This window comes from Vigna unguiculata, chromosome 1, assembly GCF_004118075.2.
Source record: "Vigna unguiculata cultivar IT97K-499-35 chromosome 1, ASM411807v1, whole genome shotgun sequence".
NCBI classification, from domain to species: Eukaryota; Viridiplantae; Streptophyta; class Magnoliopsida; order Fabales; family Fabaceae; genus Vigna; species Vigna unguiculata.
The window spans coordinates 34771864-34790964 of NC_040279.1; the positions used below are offsets into that span (position 1 = coordinate 34771864).

Consider the following 19101-nt stretch of genomic DNA (forward strand, 5'->3'; position numbering starts at 1 on the left):
TCTCGCACCACCTCGTTACCATTCCTAATCAAGAATCAACCTCCACTGAACCACGCCAACTCAAACTCTGCTTCGTTAAACAGAGGCGACGAAAACCAGGTGGAAATTTCTTGTCCAAATCACGTGAATGAAAAACACCAAACTCTTTCACCGTTGCGTTTTGGAAAGTAACAAGTGTTATTTATGTTCTGTCTATAAGCACAAAATCGTGTCTCAATTTAGGTGGTTCAACTCAGGTCGTGTCCATCCTTGGAACTCATACCATATGCATGCCTTACAACGAGTATTTGGTTATCAATAAAAACAAAATATGTAATTGGATTTGGATCTGAAAGAGTGAGCAGAGACACAAAATTCGTTCATTTCATATTAGATATTCGGATTCATTAAGGACCTATCCATTAACACCTAGATGAACAAATTGAATACTCGTTAAGAAAAAGAGTTGGAGAGCAGAGAAATAACAAGAATTTTCTCAGAAAGACCCAACACAGAAGCTTGCAATTAATGGATTCAACTCCCCTTTGCAACCTCCACTTTGTGTTCGTCCCAATAATGGCCCCGGGTCATCTTCTTCCCATGGTGGACATGGCCAAAATGTTTGCACGACGCAAAGTGAAAGTGAGTATAGTCACCACAACCCTCAACTCCATCCACTTCCAAGCTAGCATAGACAGAGAGATTCAATCTGGCTCACCCATCCAGATTCTGCATGTTCCGTTTCCATGGGCTGAGGCTGGATTACCAGAGGGGTGTGAGAGCGCAGACGTTGTGCCTTCAATGGATCTCCTATCCAATTTCACTGTCGCCATGAACTTGATGCAGCGACCAATAGAAGAGCTTCTTCAAAACCAAAGGCCTTTTCCAAGCTGCATAATTGCCGACAAAAATTTCGTGTGTATGGCTGATGTTGCTGACAAGTTCAACGTCCCAAGAATAATATTCGAAGCATCTAATTGTTTCTATCTCCTATGCTGCTACATTTTGAACAAGGAAAAGGTCCATGAAGGCTTGTCTTATGATGAGAAATTTCTTGTGCCTGGAATGCCCCACAGAATCGAATTGCGAAGGTCTCAACTCCCCGGGTTATTCCATCCTGGCAAAGACTTGAAATTGCAAGCTTGTCGCGAGGCGACAAGAAAAGCTGCAAAAAAGGCATATGGGATTGTGGTTAATAGTTTTGAAGAGTTGGAAGCTGAATATGTGAAAGAGTATGAAAGGGTTACGGGGAATAAGGTATGGTGTGTTGGACCTGTGTCGCTGTGCAATAAGGATTACACGGAGAAGGCTCTGAGAAATAAGAGAAACTGGAGTGATGAAGATAGGTATGTGAAGTGGCTTGATTCATGGCCTGCAAGGTCTGTGATCTATGTGTGCCTTGGTAGCCTAAACCGTGCAACTCCTGAGCAATTGATAGAATTAGGGTTAGGATTGGAAGCAACCAAAAGGCCATTCATTTGGGTGCTTAGAGGAGCATATGGAAGAGAGGAAATGGAGAAGTGGCTCTTGGAAGATGGGTTTGAAGAGAGGGTGAAAGAGAGAGGGATTCTGATAAAGGGTTGGGTGCCACAAGTGTTGATATTGTCACACAGAGCAATAGGAGCGTTTTTGACACATTGTGGATGGAATTCAACACTTGAAGGGATCTGTGCTGGGGTTCCGTTGCTGACTTTTCCTTTGTTTTCTGAGCAGTTTCTGAATGAGAAGATTGTTGTACAAGTGGTGGAGAATGGGGTAAGTTTGGGAGCTGAATCTGTTGTGCACTTGGGAGAGGAAGATAAGGCTCGAGTTCAGGTGACAAAAGAAAATGTTGCAGATTCTATTGAGAAGGTAATGGGTGAAGGCAAAGAAAAACAAGTGTTTATGGAAAGGGCTAGAAACTATGCAGACATGGCAAAGAAAACAGTGGAAGAAGGTGGCTCGTCTTACAAGAATATGTCTCTCCTAATTCAAGACATAGCAAGTTTCAAAATGCCTTAGATGAAATATTGAGGTTTTTTTTTATAAATTAAAATAAACTACTTATGATAATTTCCGTATGTTTGTGATAATTACTTTCTTTATTTGTATTTTATGTTCTTTGCGGAAAAAAGAAGTGGAAAGTTTTGGAGAAAAATTACACACAAATATTCTTCAAAGTAAAACTGGCTTCCAATAAAAGTTCATAACTTTCACTTCCTATTGTCAAAATAAGGACATACTTCAGAGTTCAAAGGTAGTGCAAGATGTAGGATTGAAACTCCATTGCTTACTCAAGAGTACCAAACTCAAAAGTCATAATAACAAAATAATAAAGTAAAAACACCCGTTATTGCACACGAAACTCTATATGATAATATTTGTATCATGATTACTCTAAAAATGTCAAGAAAACTTGAGATAAGTTAAATAAAACAAAGAAGATGCAGGTTTTGAATTTGAGAAGATAGTTTGAAGCACTTAGCATGAAGTTCGCTGAATCTGTCAAAGAGTTCATGGAACATCCAAATCAAAGATAAAAGCTTTTCAGTTGAATAAAAAAAAAGAGCAACCTGTAATATATTTTGGGGTGTACCAACATATCATTACTCTATCTATAACTATCGGAAGAAAGAGTTGGAAGTGCAAAGGTAGTAGCAGAACCCCAAAATTTCAGAGAAGACAAAGATTGCCACATTCCTTTCTCTTTGGCATTTTATTCTTGTATATCGTTTATCACGACCATTATATTACAAGTACGCTAAACGAAATACAATACCTCAATTAGTATTATCCTCTTTTTCTTCTATGTTCTAGCTGCATTTGGTTATCAGCATTCTAAAATATTAGTATTATCCTCTTTTTCTTCTATGTTCTAGCTGCATTTGGTTATCAGCATTCTAAAATATGTTGAGGTGTTATTTTCTGTTTTTCTATTTTGTCTTTTCTTTCCATACAATAATAGTTTGTATATATATCCTTTAAAGGAATGGTAAATAGACAAGACATTGTCATCCTTTTATGCTTGAACCTTCTTGGAATCCTGCTTTTCTGGTTCTCTTTTATATGCTTTCATCCATTCCTTATTAGAATGAACTCAAGGCCACAGTCTTGCCCTTCACTCCATGGATTCCCAAACTCAAGCCATCTCATTCCCTTCACAGAGATCGCCAAATTACTCGCAGCCAATGTCGTTTCTGTCACCGTTTTCCTTACACCCCTCAATGCAGCAAGGTTAAACAATGTCAATGCTAATTTGGCCGATGTTTGCTGAACAGTTCTTCAATGAGAAGCTCATTATGAACCACAAGGAGGAAGAGAACACTCAGAAAGTACCGGTTTCTAATCGCAAGTTATTTATTCAGGAAATTATTAGTTCCTAATTATTAATAAAATAAGAAAGAGTTAATCCTTTGGTTTATTTAATTAAGAGATTACCTCCATATTGAGTTTTCAAATAAACTCATGTCATGCATCACTATAAATTTTGACATCTCAACTATACAGACATTTTAAAGTCCATCAATCATTTGTCATCACATAAAAATGTATTAAAATAAAAAAAAATGAATATAAAGCATGAAGGAATGCACAAAATCTATAATAAAAAATTACACTTCACAGAACATAGACAAACTATATCTATTATAAAAAAAAATTAAATAAATACATGGAACCACTTATATTGTTCTCCATGGATAAAAATCAAATTAGCTAAATTATCCACATAATAATTTTCTTCATGAAAAACATGAGAAATTTTGAACTACATATGCCTACAAAAGTATAAGCATCGACATCATCTCCTTCTAAGACTTTAAAGAACCGCTCATTGATCCAAGAAACCATGGTAAACTAAAGTAGAATCACTACTTAACCAAAGTCTCTGAAAATCCTCCTAGAAACATGCTCTATGGCATAAATGACAACTTAGAATAAATAGAAGAGTACACTCTTAAACAAACCGAAAAACTACTCACATATTCACTTCGACTTCTTCTAAAAATACCATCACATCACATGTAGCTAAATCAGGACAATCCATAAATTTATACGTAGGGTTCAAGATACTTTTTCTTTATTTATTAAGATTTGTTTAGCTTTTAATGACATTCTTAACTGGTCTAATTGGTTAATTTTTCCATATTTTTATCTTTAGACTTAATTAGTAATTTGGTCACTATATTTAACTTTTTGATTTTGATCGTTACATTTCTTTTTGAATCAATTGAGTTCCTATTTTTTTAAAAAGACTGATTTCCTTTTTTTTTTTTGAAAAAAACTTGATATGACTTCTTCTGCTAGATTGTTCAAAATTTAGGTTATCTTCTATTTTGAAACTACTCTGCGTGGCACATTCCAAAATAGAAAATGATTTAAAATTTGACATATGACACCTAAATAACATTCAAGCTAATTTAACTGAATAGACTACAGATTTGACAAAAATTCAGACTCAATTAATAAAAACATTAAAACTAAATTGAAAAAAAAATTATAATAATTATAAGTTAAAATATAGAGATTAAATTATTAATTAAGTCTACTTTTAAAGTCAACTACAAAAACCACTAAAACCACTTTATAGATGACATTTGTTTAGTCATTTAGTAATATAGAGGAATAGGGCAGCTGTACTTTCAAAATAATAATATATTTACAACCGCATTTAAATAACTAGATATCAATTTAATTTAACTCATCATCATGTTATGGTTAACTAGTTTAGTTCTCATTATTGTTTTATTTTTAATTTCACATTGGTTTATGAAACAACACGTGTTATTCCGTCATATGCATAAATCGTAATGACATGAACACCAGGTTGTCAATGTTGTCGTTTGTTTATTAGCTAACATTGTTATTTAAGAAAAAAAGAAATTCAAAAACTAAAATCAATTTTTTATTTAAGACTAAACTAAAATATGAAAAAGAGTGGGAAAAAAAAGATCGTAAACCCTTTTAACATGCTGGAGCAAAATGTTTTTCCTACTATTTATAGTCATTGCCTATGTTTTTGTTTTCTCTCTCTCTTTTTACTAGTTCCCCCACTCCCTTGGTCAGGAATTAGTTTTTTTTTTTTTCGATTCTGTAATTGTTTCTAGTTTGACCAATGGTCTAATTCTCCAACTGATAATTAACCCCAATATATGTACAATGAAAATCAGATTTTTTTTTTTTATCTATACAAGATAGAAGTTTAAGTGAGTCCAGTTGGATAGAACCAGCTTCCAAACTCAAAAAAATAAAATAAACACTTAGGAGTTTTATAAATTGTTTGTTGATAAGATTTTTACATTAATTAACAAGAAACTCAAACTCAAATGTTTCAAATTCTTGTGTAATGTACGAGTCATGTTCTTACTTACGGCTCCAATCTTCTTTGTTAGCTGAGAACCATAAAAGATTCATCTAAGTAATAGGTTAACACTAAAGACGTGTTGACTTGCAATACCTGCAAGTCTTCCACCATTGCAAGCTGTGCCGGCTTGACCCGTTAACTTGCATAGATAGGCTCTTCCACCACAGAAAATAGCCATGACATGCTTTCTAAAACAAGTGTCTAAAAGATTATAAACAAGTGAATTTCAGAGTTTGTCATTCGACCAATTCAAATCCAAATGGCATCCCAAGAATCTCAGCTTCACTTCGTTCTGTTTCCTCTCATGGCCCCAGGCCACATGCTCCCATGACAGACCTTGCAAAAATATTGGCACAGAATAACGTGATTGTTACTGTAGTCACCACCGTACATAACGCTTCTCGTTTCTCAGAAACCTTTTCCCGTGCTTCCGACTCAGGCCTCAACCTCCGACTGGTTCAACTCGAATTTCCATCCCACGAGGCTGGATTCCCAGAAGGGTGTGAAAATTTTGACATGCTGCCTTCTATGGGCATGGGTTTGAACTTCTTCCTTGCCGCAAACACCATTCTACACGAACCGGCTGAGAAAGTGTTTGAACAATTGACACCTAAACCAAACTGCATAATCTCTGATGTGAGTTTAGCATACACAGCCCACATCGCCACCAAATTCAACGTTCCCAGAATTTCTTTCTACGGCGTTAGCTGTTTCTGTCTCTGGTGGCAGCAAAAGTTGGTCACTTCTAAGGTTTTTGATACCATAGCCTCAGATTCAGAGTACTTTTCCATACCCGACATCCCTGACAAAGTTGAGATCACAAAAGCACAGACGTCAAGACCTATGAACGAAAACTGGAGCGAGTTTGTGGAAAAAATGGCCGCAGCTGAAGCGGTTACTTATGGGCTGGTCGTGAATTCTTTTGAGGAGTTGGAACAAGCATATGCAGGGGATTTCAAGAGGGCCAGAAACAATAAAGTGTGGTTTGTTGGGCCCGTTTCACTTAGAAACAGGAATGAGTTGGATAAGACTCAGAGAGGGAACAACAACAACATATCAAGTGATGCCCAAAGTTGCATGAAGTGGCTTGACTTGCAAAAACCAAATTCAGTCATTTACGTGTGCCTAGGGAGCATATGCAATTTGACTCCGTTGCAGTTGATAGAGCTTGGTATGGCCTTAGAGGCATCCAAAATACCGTTCATATGGGTCATCAGGGAAAGGAATCAAACAGAAGAGTTGATGAAGTGGATTAAGGAATCAGGGTTTGAGGAAAGGACCAAGGGGGTAGGTCTACTGCTTCTGGGTTGGTCTCCTCAGGTACTAATACTATCACACCCTGCAATTGGAGGGTTCATGACACACTGTGGTTGGAACTCAACCTTAGAATCAATATCCGCTGGCGTGCCAATGCTTACGTGGCCATTGTTTGGGGACCAATTCTTCAATGAGAGGTTTGTTGTGAATATTATAAGAATTGGTGTAAGCGTTGGGGTGGAAAGTCCGGTGCTCTGGGGTGATGAAGAGAAAACTGGGGTGTTGGTGAAGAAGGAAGATATAGTGAGAGCTATAGGGGAGTTAATGGATGAGGGAAGTGAAAGTGAAGAAAGAAGAAAAAGGGCCAGAGGGCTTGCAGAGATGGCTAAGACAGCTGTAGAAGGAGGTTCTTCTCACTTCAATGTGACCCAGCTAATCCAAGACATCATGCAACAGTCCCACAAAGACTAACGATTATCTTCGGTTATCAAAAGCATATAAGGTATATTATTTCAACAGAACCTAATTCTGCTTAGCAAATTAGTAAGATACATTAGTAATTTTGTAATCTTGAGTGTGTTTAAGACTGCCAAATTAATTATGCCCGCCTAATATTTTACCTGATGATTTTAGTCCACTAACACTCAACTAATGAGTAATACGATCTTAAGCCTCTGGACTAGGCCATTATCACACAAAAAATAAGTCCATAGAAAATACTGTTAATTAAATTAAATTATTATAGTTCTTAAAATTGAAATATTATATCATAATATAGATTTTGAAATTAGGCGAATGCCATAAAGAAAATTGAAATTATTGTCATTTTAGTCTCCTACTAGTTACTATATCTCTTAATACCACTAGCCGCAAATACTAATATGACAAACAAATTTCAATTATTAATTTGACTCGTTTTAAGTATAAAGATTTTATTATAATTTCTTGGATAAGCTACCTACAGATTAATACCGGATTAATATGTGGGTAATTTCCTGGGTAACCTGGAAAATTCATCTAATAAAATGTCATGTAATTGATTCTAGCCAAGTAAAAATATACATAAAGATAATATTCAATTAGTGATATACCTATTCAATACAGCTGTATATAATATGCAGCAAATTCAAAATAAATTCAACTCAAATTATGCATAACTTGTCTATTGCTATTAACTCTTTATATAGTTGAGTATTGTTTGATGCTAATATTGCTAATATTACGAGCAATTTAAGTGCAAGTTTGATCAACCAACCCCATAAATCCTCGCTGAGTATTGTTTTCGGCAATCTCTTTTCAAGCTCCACCTTGACAATATTGTGTTGTTTTATTTACGAAGAGGAAATCGTACAATTAGCTCAGACTTGGAGTTCTCCAATCCCTTCGTAGAACAATTTCAGAGTTTCACTAAAAAAAGCCAAAAACAGAAAGTCAGAAATCCATAGAGAGGATAATGCTATATGTAAAGACTACTCTGTTTTAACTTATACAGAAGGTCAGAAATCCATAGAGAATATTGCTGCATGTAAAGACTATTTGTAAATCCATACAAGGTGTTATATCTTGTTTTAACTTATAGCTATTTTGAATTAGATTGTGTTAGAAAGAGATAAATACGAATAAATAGGACATATTATAAAGCATTGTGTTTGCCCGTCTGGTTCCATGCTTATCTTCAAATAGTTCAATTTCTACTAATTATAGTAGATTTGAGTAAATAAACAATCTGATCAGATAGCACAAATTCCCGCACCTAGGATCTTTCACTATCCCTCTTCCTACCTGAACAGAATATGATATTCAAAGGTTAGAGATAGTATTTTTCTCTTCTTTTTTCACAAGGAGCAACAATGATGGTTATTTAATACAAAACTATTATGAGTATAATCCCACAGGCACACAATTATAAATATACGGACGTTATTTTCATCTGACACAATGGGATAAAAATTGTCTATTCACGCAAAGGCTTACAAAGGATGACCGACCACTTAATAATCAATAGACATAGGAGACAAGATCGTGATCATAATTTTTTCTTATAATCTGAAATATTTTACTTGTAATAGGACTGTAGGACTATGGTTGACAATATTTCAGAGCTTACCTAGAGAATAGAGATGAATGAGAGGTCTAAAGTCACCAAATCAAGATTTTGGGGGTCTAGGCACAAACATATAGCAACAATTCTTTATTTTACCATTAAAAAATCAATAGAAGTGTATATTTATTAATAAAACAATCCATATTTTGTATCATTGAACGGCTAAACATACATTAAGTTTTATTTACAGATAAAAGAAATTGCTTTTCATAGAAAGCACCGAGGACGAAACTTATGGCTAAACGACTTAGGAATTGTGTCCTCAACAGCTGTAGTCGACTCCAAAAAAAAAATGACCTAGGCACTTTATAAATTCATTATTAACAATTGGAGTTCATACGATGAGTCAGCCTGTCCACTTCACAGTAATATACACGTACATATTCAGACAAAGAAAAGGTTGCAGCAGTCATTCTCTGATACCTCTGGAATGTAACCTATTTTACAAACGGAATGATACCAGAGTACGATCTAGTGTGCCTAATCCTAGACCATAAGGCATAACGATCAACCCCGAAAGAAGTAGCGGTGTAGTAGAAGGCCACTATGCCAAGAGAGCAGATACAGACAAAATGGATGCTCAAAACTCAGAAAACTACTCTAAACTAAAGATATATTCATCATTAGAATTGAAAGTCATAGGTTAAGCCAGACAATCATTATTAATCTAAAAACTAATAGAAATCCAGAAAAAAAGTGTAACAGAATAAAAGTACTGTGCTATGTGAGTTAAGCCTCTAAGGAATAACTGCATAATTAAACATTCAACACGAACAATGAATATAAGAAACCTTAGACACAAAACTAAAGAAATATTAAGGAAAACCACATAGCTGGGTTTGCATTTAACAAAAAGAAAAAAATATATATATCAATATAGCTTAACCAGTATCACATCTTCAATGTAACAAAAAAAAAAAATCTAACGCGTTACCTTACCAGTCCATAACCTACGTCAACTCCACAAACATGTGATGCGCCATAATGAAGTAAGCAGCCAGTAAATTCTCCAGTTGACAGCTCAGAATGAAGAGCTACTTTACTAGTAATATCAACACCAAGTTGTTTCCAACTTCTGTCCAGCTCTGTGTTGATGTAAAAAAACCAAACGACAATACAGTTTCACCAGAGTTGCAGGCTTTATTTATAATATCAACACCAGGCTTTATTTATGAACCTCCCGTCAAAATATACTTTGCCCGCATGCCATATATAAAGCCTCTCACATTTGAGGGAAAGATGGTTAGAAATTTAAGGTGAGTTAGAAGTTCCACATTGGTAAAAATAGGTAAGATCACCAGGAGAACGACTCGTGAGCTTTAGGTTTTGAATTGAGACTGATGTACTAATCTATTGTATGGTGAATATGCTTGGTATCTCCCTTGAAAAACCTCACAAACCAGAAACAGAACATGGCCCGAAATCAAACTAATCAGAGCAATTGTCAGAGTTGCTCACATAACATGATTCACAATAAAAAAACATATAAGGAAAAAACTAAGAAAACGGAGAAAGGAGTAGTCTCAAGGAACACTACCAGAATGTAACGCATAAAGAAAGTGATGATAAGTGCAAATCTGAGAGTGAGATAAAAAAACACACTAACCGTCATTCACCATTGGTGGCCAAAATGCAGGTGTTGATGATGATGACAACCAGCCCCATCATCGGGTCCAACACGGCCACGAGGTATCCACGATGAGACGGGTGTGGAGTGCCAGCGCAACGAGATTGAAGGGTTTGAAGGGCAGAACTCGAACAGGGTTTGGAGGGATTATATGTCTCGAATCTCTTCTATGTTTTTTTTACTTTTAATTTTGGTCACTCTTTTATTTAAAAATCGAATCATATGAACCAGTGAAAATTTCACTTCAAAATGCAATATGTGGGTAAAAAAATGCTCCCGTAAATTAAATTGTTGTGGGTAAATATTTTCGAATAATTGTTAAATTAAAGTATGAAATGAATTTGATTTCTCAAATATTTTGAGAGGAAGTTTGTAAATGTTTTTTATAGTTTACACAGTTATAGTACTTTAAACTATTATATTTAATTGTAAATATATTTTCTTAAACATAATTTGTTACGAATCGAATTAGTAGTTTTAAATATATAAAATGGTTATTTTAAAAATTAGACTTGAAGAGTGGTATTCTATTTAGAATTTGAAGAAAAAACTAATCTTAGTTAGTTGAAGATGGTTAAGTCATGGTAAAAGAGGAGGTGTTATTAAAAGGACCTTAACTGCATGAAGTCTATGTATTTCTATTTATGGGCTAGTAAGAAATTTGAAGTGTACTTATTGTCAAAAAGTATTAATAATAAGAATTTATCAATTAAAACATCACTTAGCAGTGATTTCAAAAGATGTTGAAGCATTGATAACAGTTATTAGAAATGTTAAAAAAATAATGATGGGTGTTGTTATTAGTTGTAACAAAATCTAATTAAAAAGTAAAAGTTCAAAGAATTTGAAATTAAACTCTTTCATTAAATCCTAACAAAAAGAGTTGTAAAATGTTAAATGTATCGATGAAAAAAAGTAATTTCAAATTCTCTTAAATTAAAGAAAAAACTATGAAAAACATCTTAAAGTATTTAAAAGAAATTAAATAAATAATTATTATGCTTAATAAATTAAGTATAAAGAACATTTATAAAAAAAAAATCATGTCAATAATTACCTTATGTTTTTACAACAATACTATGTACTATTTAATGTAGCAAAGGAAAAAATAGTCTAAAATGGTGGTTAATTGCCAAATATGGTACTATATTTAAGCCACCATCATGAAGCAAAATTTTACTTAAATCACATTCATAAGCAAATTTTGAGATTATTAATTAAATATTCAAGATGTTGTTAAATAGCTAAATACATGTTACTACTGAATTAGTATAAAACATATTATTTTGATCTTTCTCAATCAACTCAAAATCAATTTGTTAGAAATCTTGGATTGTTTACAAAAAATCATGCTTGCTGTCATCAATGTTTTGCTACGAGAGCATCTCTCAAACCTAAATTGTTTCACACACAAGATATTCATATCAAAATTTAGAGAAAACAAATATTCACAGTTAGATTAGTTTATCTATCGATCCACGTTTACTTAAATTTTATAAAAGCATATTATGCGTTAAACTGATTTTATCTAATAAAAAATAAACAAAATTAAAATTTTATAAATCCAATAGTTAAATTATAAATAAATATATATTACAAAATTATAACTTTTGTAAGACTTGATGTAGATGAGTACATAAATAGTGAATTAACATGAAGATACATACGGTTATATTATAAAATTTAATATATATATATATATATATATATATATATATATATATATGTTGGCTACACAATTACAACTAATATTCATCTAATGTTGTTCACTTGGAGTATGGAGTTTTGTCACGGTTCTGTCCTTACAAGGTGCCTCAGAGGGTGGGAAGAAGAATGGGTATTTAAATTGTCTTTGACCTCAACTCTTAAGCAATGTGAGACTATTAGATGTAATAGAACATAAACTCCCCTAAACAAGGTCTAAAGAAAATGAGAGTTCATTGCCAATAGAGGGTTTAAGGGACCCAATGGTTTGTCTTAGAACCTCATTATCAATCCAACAGTAAGTGCCAATGTTTCAATGTTTCGATCCCAAGTCCGCTGAGAGACATCGTTAGGGTTAATCACCATGTATCCAAGATATTGTCCACTTTGAAGTGTGAAGCTCTGTCACAATTTTATCCTTAAAAGACATCTCAAATGGTGAAAGTTAAAAGACGTATCGAAGGATGGAAGGAGAGAGAAGTATTTAAAGTATCTTTAACTTCTTTCTAAGCGATGTGAAACTATTTGGCGTGATAGAACAATAATAATAATATTAATAATAATAATAATAATATAAACAACAACAACAATAATAATAATATCAATACTAAAATTATTAATATTATTCAAAATAATAATAATAATAATCTATAACAATAATAAAGAGGATTCCCTATTTTGTGTCCACATCTCATAATACCAATTTTACCCTTTATAATATAATTATTTATTATTTTTTAAAATTAATGGTTATTTTTCATTTTCTATAAAATTGTTTATCTTATTTTTTTTATTCATCAAACAATTAACTTTTCTATTCATTTCACTTTATCTTTAACATTTAATCTCATTTTTAATAAATATAAATTTATTTTATATATTAACTTAATAACATTACATTATTATCACCTACTAAGATATTATCATATTCATATTTAAAAAATGGGTATAATTAGTTGTAACGTACCTAGTTTCGTTCCAATGTGTCTAAATGGTACCCGCTTTTAACTTTGCATCTATTTAGTACCCAAATTAGTTAATTTGCATCAATTTGGTCCCTTTTAGTTGACTCCGTTAAATGACTTAACGTCTGACCATGTTGACTACTTAAGTGGGAAAAAAATATTACGTGGCACGAGAGTAGTGTGTGATGTGGAACAGTGTTTCGAAAAATGAAATTGAAAATTAAAAGGGGAGGATTTGGGAACGAATTAGAAGTTGGTGTTCGAGTGAGAAGCGTTGTCGCGAAGTTAGGGTTCAATTCAAATTGGCAATTTCGAGTGTTGTGGAGGAAATTGAAGCTGTAATTGACATCAAAGTGGCAACTATTTCGGATTCCAGGTGTGCAAACTATTTTAATTTGTCTTTCATTGAATTAATTGTTTTTGGAATGGTGGGGTTTAGGGTTTGACCACTGCAGCAAATAACCTTCACGGTCACTGCACCAATTGAACAATGAAGAAGAAGATGAACATGGGAATGGAAAATTAGGGTTTTTTCAGTGGGGAAAATCAATTGAAATAGGGCATGACACGTTACCCATTGCCACTGTACAATTATTCTCATTGACACGTATCCGTTCAACAATGCCATATCACTGTTCCGTTAACGGCGTTTCTGAAAATTTAACGGGATGGACCACATTGATGCAAATTAACTAATTTGGGTACTCAATAGATGCAAAGTTAAAAGCAAGTACCATTTAGACATATTGGAACGAAACTGGGTACGTTGCGAATAATTATACCTTAAAAAATGCGTATAGACATGCGCGATAGCGTCTGTGTGTACGCTAGTAATAATAATGCTTTTACATTAATAATAATAATATTAATACTAATATATAATACTGGTACTAGATGTAATACAAATAGTATTACTAATACAAATAATAATACTAACAGCCCTTACTTACTATTACCTTACCTCACTTACTTACACCTATAAATATTAAATATTAGTTTTATTTACAATTAACTTATGTTAATTTAATATCAACGAACAATAAATAAATATATAAAAGACTTGTATAAGGGGTGGCAATGTGGGCCAGTCTGACTCATTTAGGCTCAGCTCACATAATGTGGGTCGGTCCGTCCCGCCCTGCATTTTCAACTCGAGCTGAAAAGTCTGGTAGTCTCACATAAGTGTGAGTCCGCAGACCAGTCTGTTTTGTTTTTTTTTTTAATTTTTATGATAAAACTTTCAATGTTAAAAACATTGAAAATTTTAAGAAATTCAAAAAATTAAGCAAAGACTTTGAGGAGTTGGATGATAAATTGATAATTTAATATTTTCAACATATTCATATCGTACTTTGACATACACGATGTATTCTTCAAATCTTAGCACATTAAAAAATACATAATATTTATTTTTTTCAGTCATACAAGAATTTGGAACATTAATGCAATAGTCCAAAAAAAGTAACTAATATACACAAGTGTAAGTTTTTTCTTAATGCAGGCTTACAGGTCAGCTCGTGCGGACTGCGGGCTTTTATAAACCAGGTTACTACGGGCTTGCGGGTTCACTATCTTGACCTGTCCCACATTATTTCTGCAAGCATGCGACTGTCTATGGACTTACCTGATGGACCAGACTTATATTGTCACTCCTATGTATATTGTCTTTAATTTAGAATTTTAAAGTGATAAATTTATGACTCTTTATGTTTAAGTCATGTTTATTTTTACCCAACATCAAGCATTCAATTCATATTTAAATGTTTAACTTAAAACTATATTAAATTTTTGACTTAAACCTATATTAAATTTTTCTAGTCTACAATTCCTTCGAACATTCCACATGTTTCGGTCACCATATTTATATTTTGAGAAAGACAACTTCTTCTTTTTATATTGAAAAAGTCATATTCACATATAAACCATATTCACATCTAAATTTAACCAACTCATGTACATCATCAATAGAAGTCTCCATGTTTAAATACTACATGTTTCTACGAAAAAAAAGAAGAAAAACAAACACCCATGCCTTCTTAAATTTATCTCTAAATTGTTAAAATAAATCTTATTGTATTTACGTATTTTGGTGAAATTGATATTTTATAGGATTCAAATAAAATATAATTTTTGAAGAAATATTCCAAAAGCTAAAAAAAAGAAGGAAAAACATATCAACTTATTCATATAATTGCTATAGTACCATATGAACATATTTATTTAATAGATTCCTATGTTTACAGCTTTTCATATCCATTTACCCATAATTCTTTGTTGAAAGAAAGAACCCTTTCCCACTGTTGGTTTCAAATTGCGTCTTTGAGTGATTCAACTTTTGACCTAATCAACGAGGAACCCCCTGTGAGTCGTATTGCGTATTTGAGTGATTAAACTCATCAATGGTTATGTACGTCATTGATTAGATGGACTTCTTTACTATCTTATTTTATCTTTTCAAAGCAACCTCGTAAAAGTTATAATATATTTTTGTCAAAAAAATAAATACTTTTAATGTATAGTTAAAACAATCATTTCATAATATATATTATAATAACATAAATAGAAGTTATGAGTTGTTTTATGGCTAGTGCCAAAGTTTTATATTTAAACAAACCATTTGATGTCGTTTATTAAAATATAAAATTAATATATGAATTAGTCGTACACTTCATCGCATTAACAAGTGCTCAAATTACGTCATATGGGTATCGGATTATATCAAATGCTTCAACAACTAAAGAAATTTGTATTAGAAAAAAAAACTGAAAGTAATAAAATGCAAACTTAGTGTCAATTGATCAAACGCATATATGTATGTAATTACATCTTTCTTGATCACCAATAAACTCTTAGCACCAATTAATTAAGCTTATTTCATAATGAAACTGCACCTAGTCATAACATATAACAATTATGTATATTAAATTTGGATAGTGTTAAAGGGCACACAAAAACTAATTTGTAGGAAAATTGACAGAGACAAATTATTTTTTGAGATTATTTGTTTGTTGAGAGTACAATATATATTGATAAGACCCGTTTTGATGGCTTTTGAATTTACTTTGAAGTTAATGTTTATAACCATAAAAGAAAAAAATAAAACACGCTCGAAGGTTTGAAATCATCGTCATCAGTTTTAAATAGAAACATCATACTGTGACTCATGGCCACAATAAATATAGGGTTTCTGAAATTTTTTCAATAGCATTTACCCAACCTGTTTTATTAGATAATTTAACTTCATTACGCAATGGCTTCGCCACTGAAGCAGCCTCATTTTGTGTTGGTTCCACTTCTGGCTCAAGGGCACATGATCCCCATGGTTGACATAGCAAGGATTTTGGCAGAGAGAGGTGTCATCATCACATTGATAAGTACCCCTCACAATGCTTCAAGAATGGGGCAAACCATTGTTAGAGCAGCAAAATCTGGCCTTCCAATTCAGCTCCTACAAGTTCCATTTCCATGTCAAAAATTAGGACTTCCATTAGGCTGTGAAAACCTCGATGCTTTACCCTCAAAAAACCTCCTCAGAAACTTTTATATTGGCCTTGACATGATGCAAGAGCCTGTGGAACACTACCTTCAAAACCACCCTTCTCCTCCAACTTGCATTATATCAGATAAATGCCTCTCTTGGACTTCTGTGACAGCCAAGAAGTTCAACATTCCAAGGCTCGTCTTTCATGGGATGTCTTGTTTTTCATTACTCAGCTCCTATAACATCAAGCTCTACAATTCTCATCTTTCTTGCTCTTCTGATTCAGAACCTTTTCTCATTCCGGGACTGCCACAGAGGGTTGAGATAACCAAAGCTCAGCTCCCTGGAGCCTTTTTTTCTCTGCCTGATTTGGATGATTTCAGACACAAAATGTTGGAGGCTGAAATGTCTGCATCTGGGGTTGTGGTAAATAGCTTTGAAGAATTGGAACATGGTTGTGTAAAGGAGTACGAGAAGGCCTTGAACAAGAGAGTTTGGTGCATTGGTCCTGTGTCTTTATCAAACAAAGATAGTTTGGACAAGTTTGAGAGAGGAAACAAGCCTTCAATCGAAGAGAAGCAATGCTTGGAATGGCTGAACTCAAAGGAACCAAGATCGGTTGTTTATGCATGCCTTGGAAGCTTGTGTAGGCTTGTTACATCTCAGTTGGTAGAACTTGCGTTGGGTTTAGAAGCATCAAATCGACCATTTATATGGGTGGTGAAAACTGCGGGAGAAAATGTTGCAGAGGTAAATAATTGGTTAGAGAATGAAAATTTTGATGAAAGGGTGAGAGGAAGAGGACTTGTCATAAAGGGTTGGGCTCCACAAACGTTGATATTGTCTCACCCTTCGGTTGGTGCATTCTTGACCCACTGTGGCTGGAATTCAACCATAGAAGGCGTGTCTTCTGGGTTGCCATTGATAACATGGCCTTTATTTGCTGAGCAATTCTTGAATGAAAAATTTGTCGTGCAAGTTTTGAAAATTGGAGTTAGAATTGGTGTAGAGGTTCCGGTGAGGTGGGGTGATGAAGAGAAAGTTGGTGCAATGGTGAAGAAAAGTAGAATCAGTGAGGCTATAGAGATGTGCATGGCGGGTGGTGAAGAGGGGGAAAAAAGGAGGAATAGAGCAATGGAGTTTGGAAAGATGGCAAGAAATGCCATGGTGGAGGAAGGTTCGTCTCACTTCAACGTTTCATGCTTAATTGAAGACATTGTCAACAACATTAGTGTTAATTAAATAATATGGTAATGTGTGGGTCAAGATCTTTGTTCACCAACTTTTTTATTAACAAGGGATATCTTTGTTTTTCCTTCTGTCATTTTCTCTTCACGGCTTATAATAAAATATATTTATTTAAATTTGAAGTCCACGACGAATCGAATATTTTTAATTCTTTTGATTATTATTTTTTTTCTAGTAATCTAAAATTTTATATTTTTTTAATTGAGCTATTATTTATTATTTTTTTTAAAAGACGTGATTCTCATGAGCTTGATACATGTTAAAAAAATGTGAAAATTTATGATTAATATAAATTTATGTAAATTGAGGTGACTTTTATTATTTTTATTGAATACGTTGCTGTCAATACTACTAATGTAAATTTAATTAAATTTGAAGTCTATAATAAATTAAGTTATTATTGTTTAATTTATTTTTGTAAAAAACGTGACTTTCATCATGTTTTCCCTTCTTGTTAATTTACCTGCACATGTTAAAAAAATATGAAATTTTGTGATTAATATAAATTTATATTATATAAATATAAATATAACACTACAAGAAAATGACTTATTAGTAACCAATTTTAGTGACCAAAAGTTATTAGTCACTATAGTGACAATTTAGATACCAATTTACAAAATTAAAATTTATTGGTTAATAAAATAGTCACTAATATAAATAAAAAATTATAATTGGTCACTAAATTTGTCACTAATTAATTAGAGAGCAATTTAATAACTAAGTTATTTTGGTAGTCAAAACTTAGGTAGCTAATTTTTAGTGACCAGTTTTCTTTGGTAGTCAAAACTATGGTAACTAATTTTAAAAATCAATTTAGTGACCAATTGTAATTTTTTATTCATAATAGTAACTATTTTAGTAACCAAAGATTTTTTTACTTTGTAAACTTGTATCTAAATTAGTAATTATAGTAACTAACAATTTTTGGTCACTAAAATTGGTTACTAATGAAGTATTTTCTTGTAGTGTAAGTGATTTTTATTATTTTTATTGAACATGTAAGATAAAAAATCATCATTTCACATTACAACTTATAATAATGACTAAAGAATTATTACTGTCACTAATATTGATATGAAAAAAAATTATTTAACATTCATTAAGCAATTTTTATAAAAATAAAATAATCTTAATTAAAGTTAATTTTATATTTTTAAAAGAAAACAATGAATAGTTATGAAGGATAATATAAAATGATAATAAAAAAAATATGATATCAAAATACCAATGTCTTATTACATAGATGATGAATACCTTGTTATCTAATTAGTTGTCAATGAAAATAATGAGAGTTACTTAATTATTATTTTATATTAACTACAACATTTCTCGTATATTAACATTTAAAGATATAAATAAGAAAAATGTATGATACAACAAATAATCAAGTCA

General features: G+C 32.6%; 2 protein-coding genes and 1 pseudogene across 2 annotated transcripts; all 3 read left to right on the top strand.

The window, feature by feature from the left end:
- The first annotated feature begins 82 nt into the window (after nucleotides 1-82).
- Nucleotides 83-2136, top strand: LOC114183824 (UDP-glycosyltransferase 73C3-like). Its single transcript, XM_028070978.1, has one exon. The coding sequence runs from the start codon at nucleotides 508-510 to the stop codon at nucleotides 1978-1980; it is 1473 nt and encodes a 490-aa protein (XP_027926779.1). The 5' UTR covers nucleotides 83-507; the 3' UTR covers nucleotides 1981-2136.
- Nucleotides 2137-5337: 3201 nt separating this feature from the next.
- LOC114183832 lies at nucleotides 5338-8153 on the top strand (annotated as a pseudogene).
- Nucleotides 8154-15996: 7843 nt separating this feature from the next.
- LOC114195519 (UDP-glycosyltransferase 73D1-like) lies at nucleotides 15997-17790 on the top strand. The gene has a single exon (XM_028086021.1). It carries the CDS (start codon nucleotides 16228-16230, stop codon nucleotides 17698-17700), a length of 1473 nt encoding a protein of 490 aa, XP_027941822.1. The 5' UTR covers nucleotides 15997-16227; the 3' UTR covers nucleotides 17701-17790.
- The last annotated feature ends 1311 nt before the right edge of the window (nucleotides 17791-19101 follow it).

Excerpts from the sequence above, each read along its gene's own strand:
- LOC114195519 (XM_028086021.1), top strand. The coding sequence starts at position 16,228 with ATGGCTTCGCCACTGAAGCAGCCTCATTTTGTGTTGGTTCCACTTCTG.
- LOC114183824 (XM_028070978.1), top strand. The coding sequence starts at position 508 with ATGGATTCAACTCCCCTTTGCAACCTCCACTTTGTGTTCGTCCCAATA.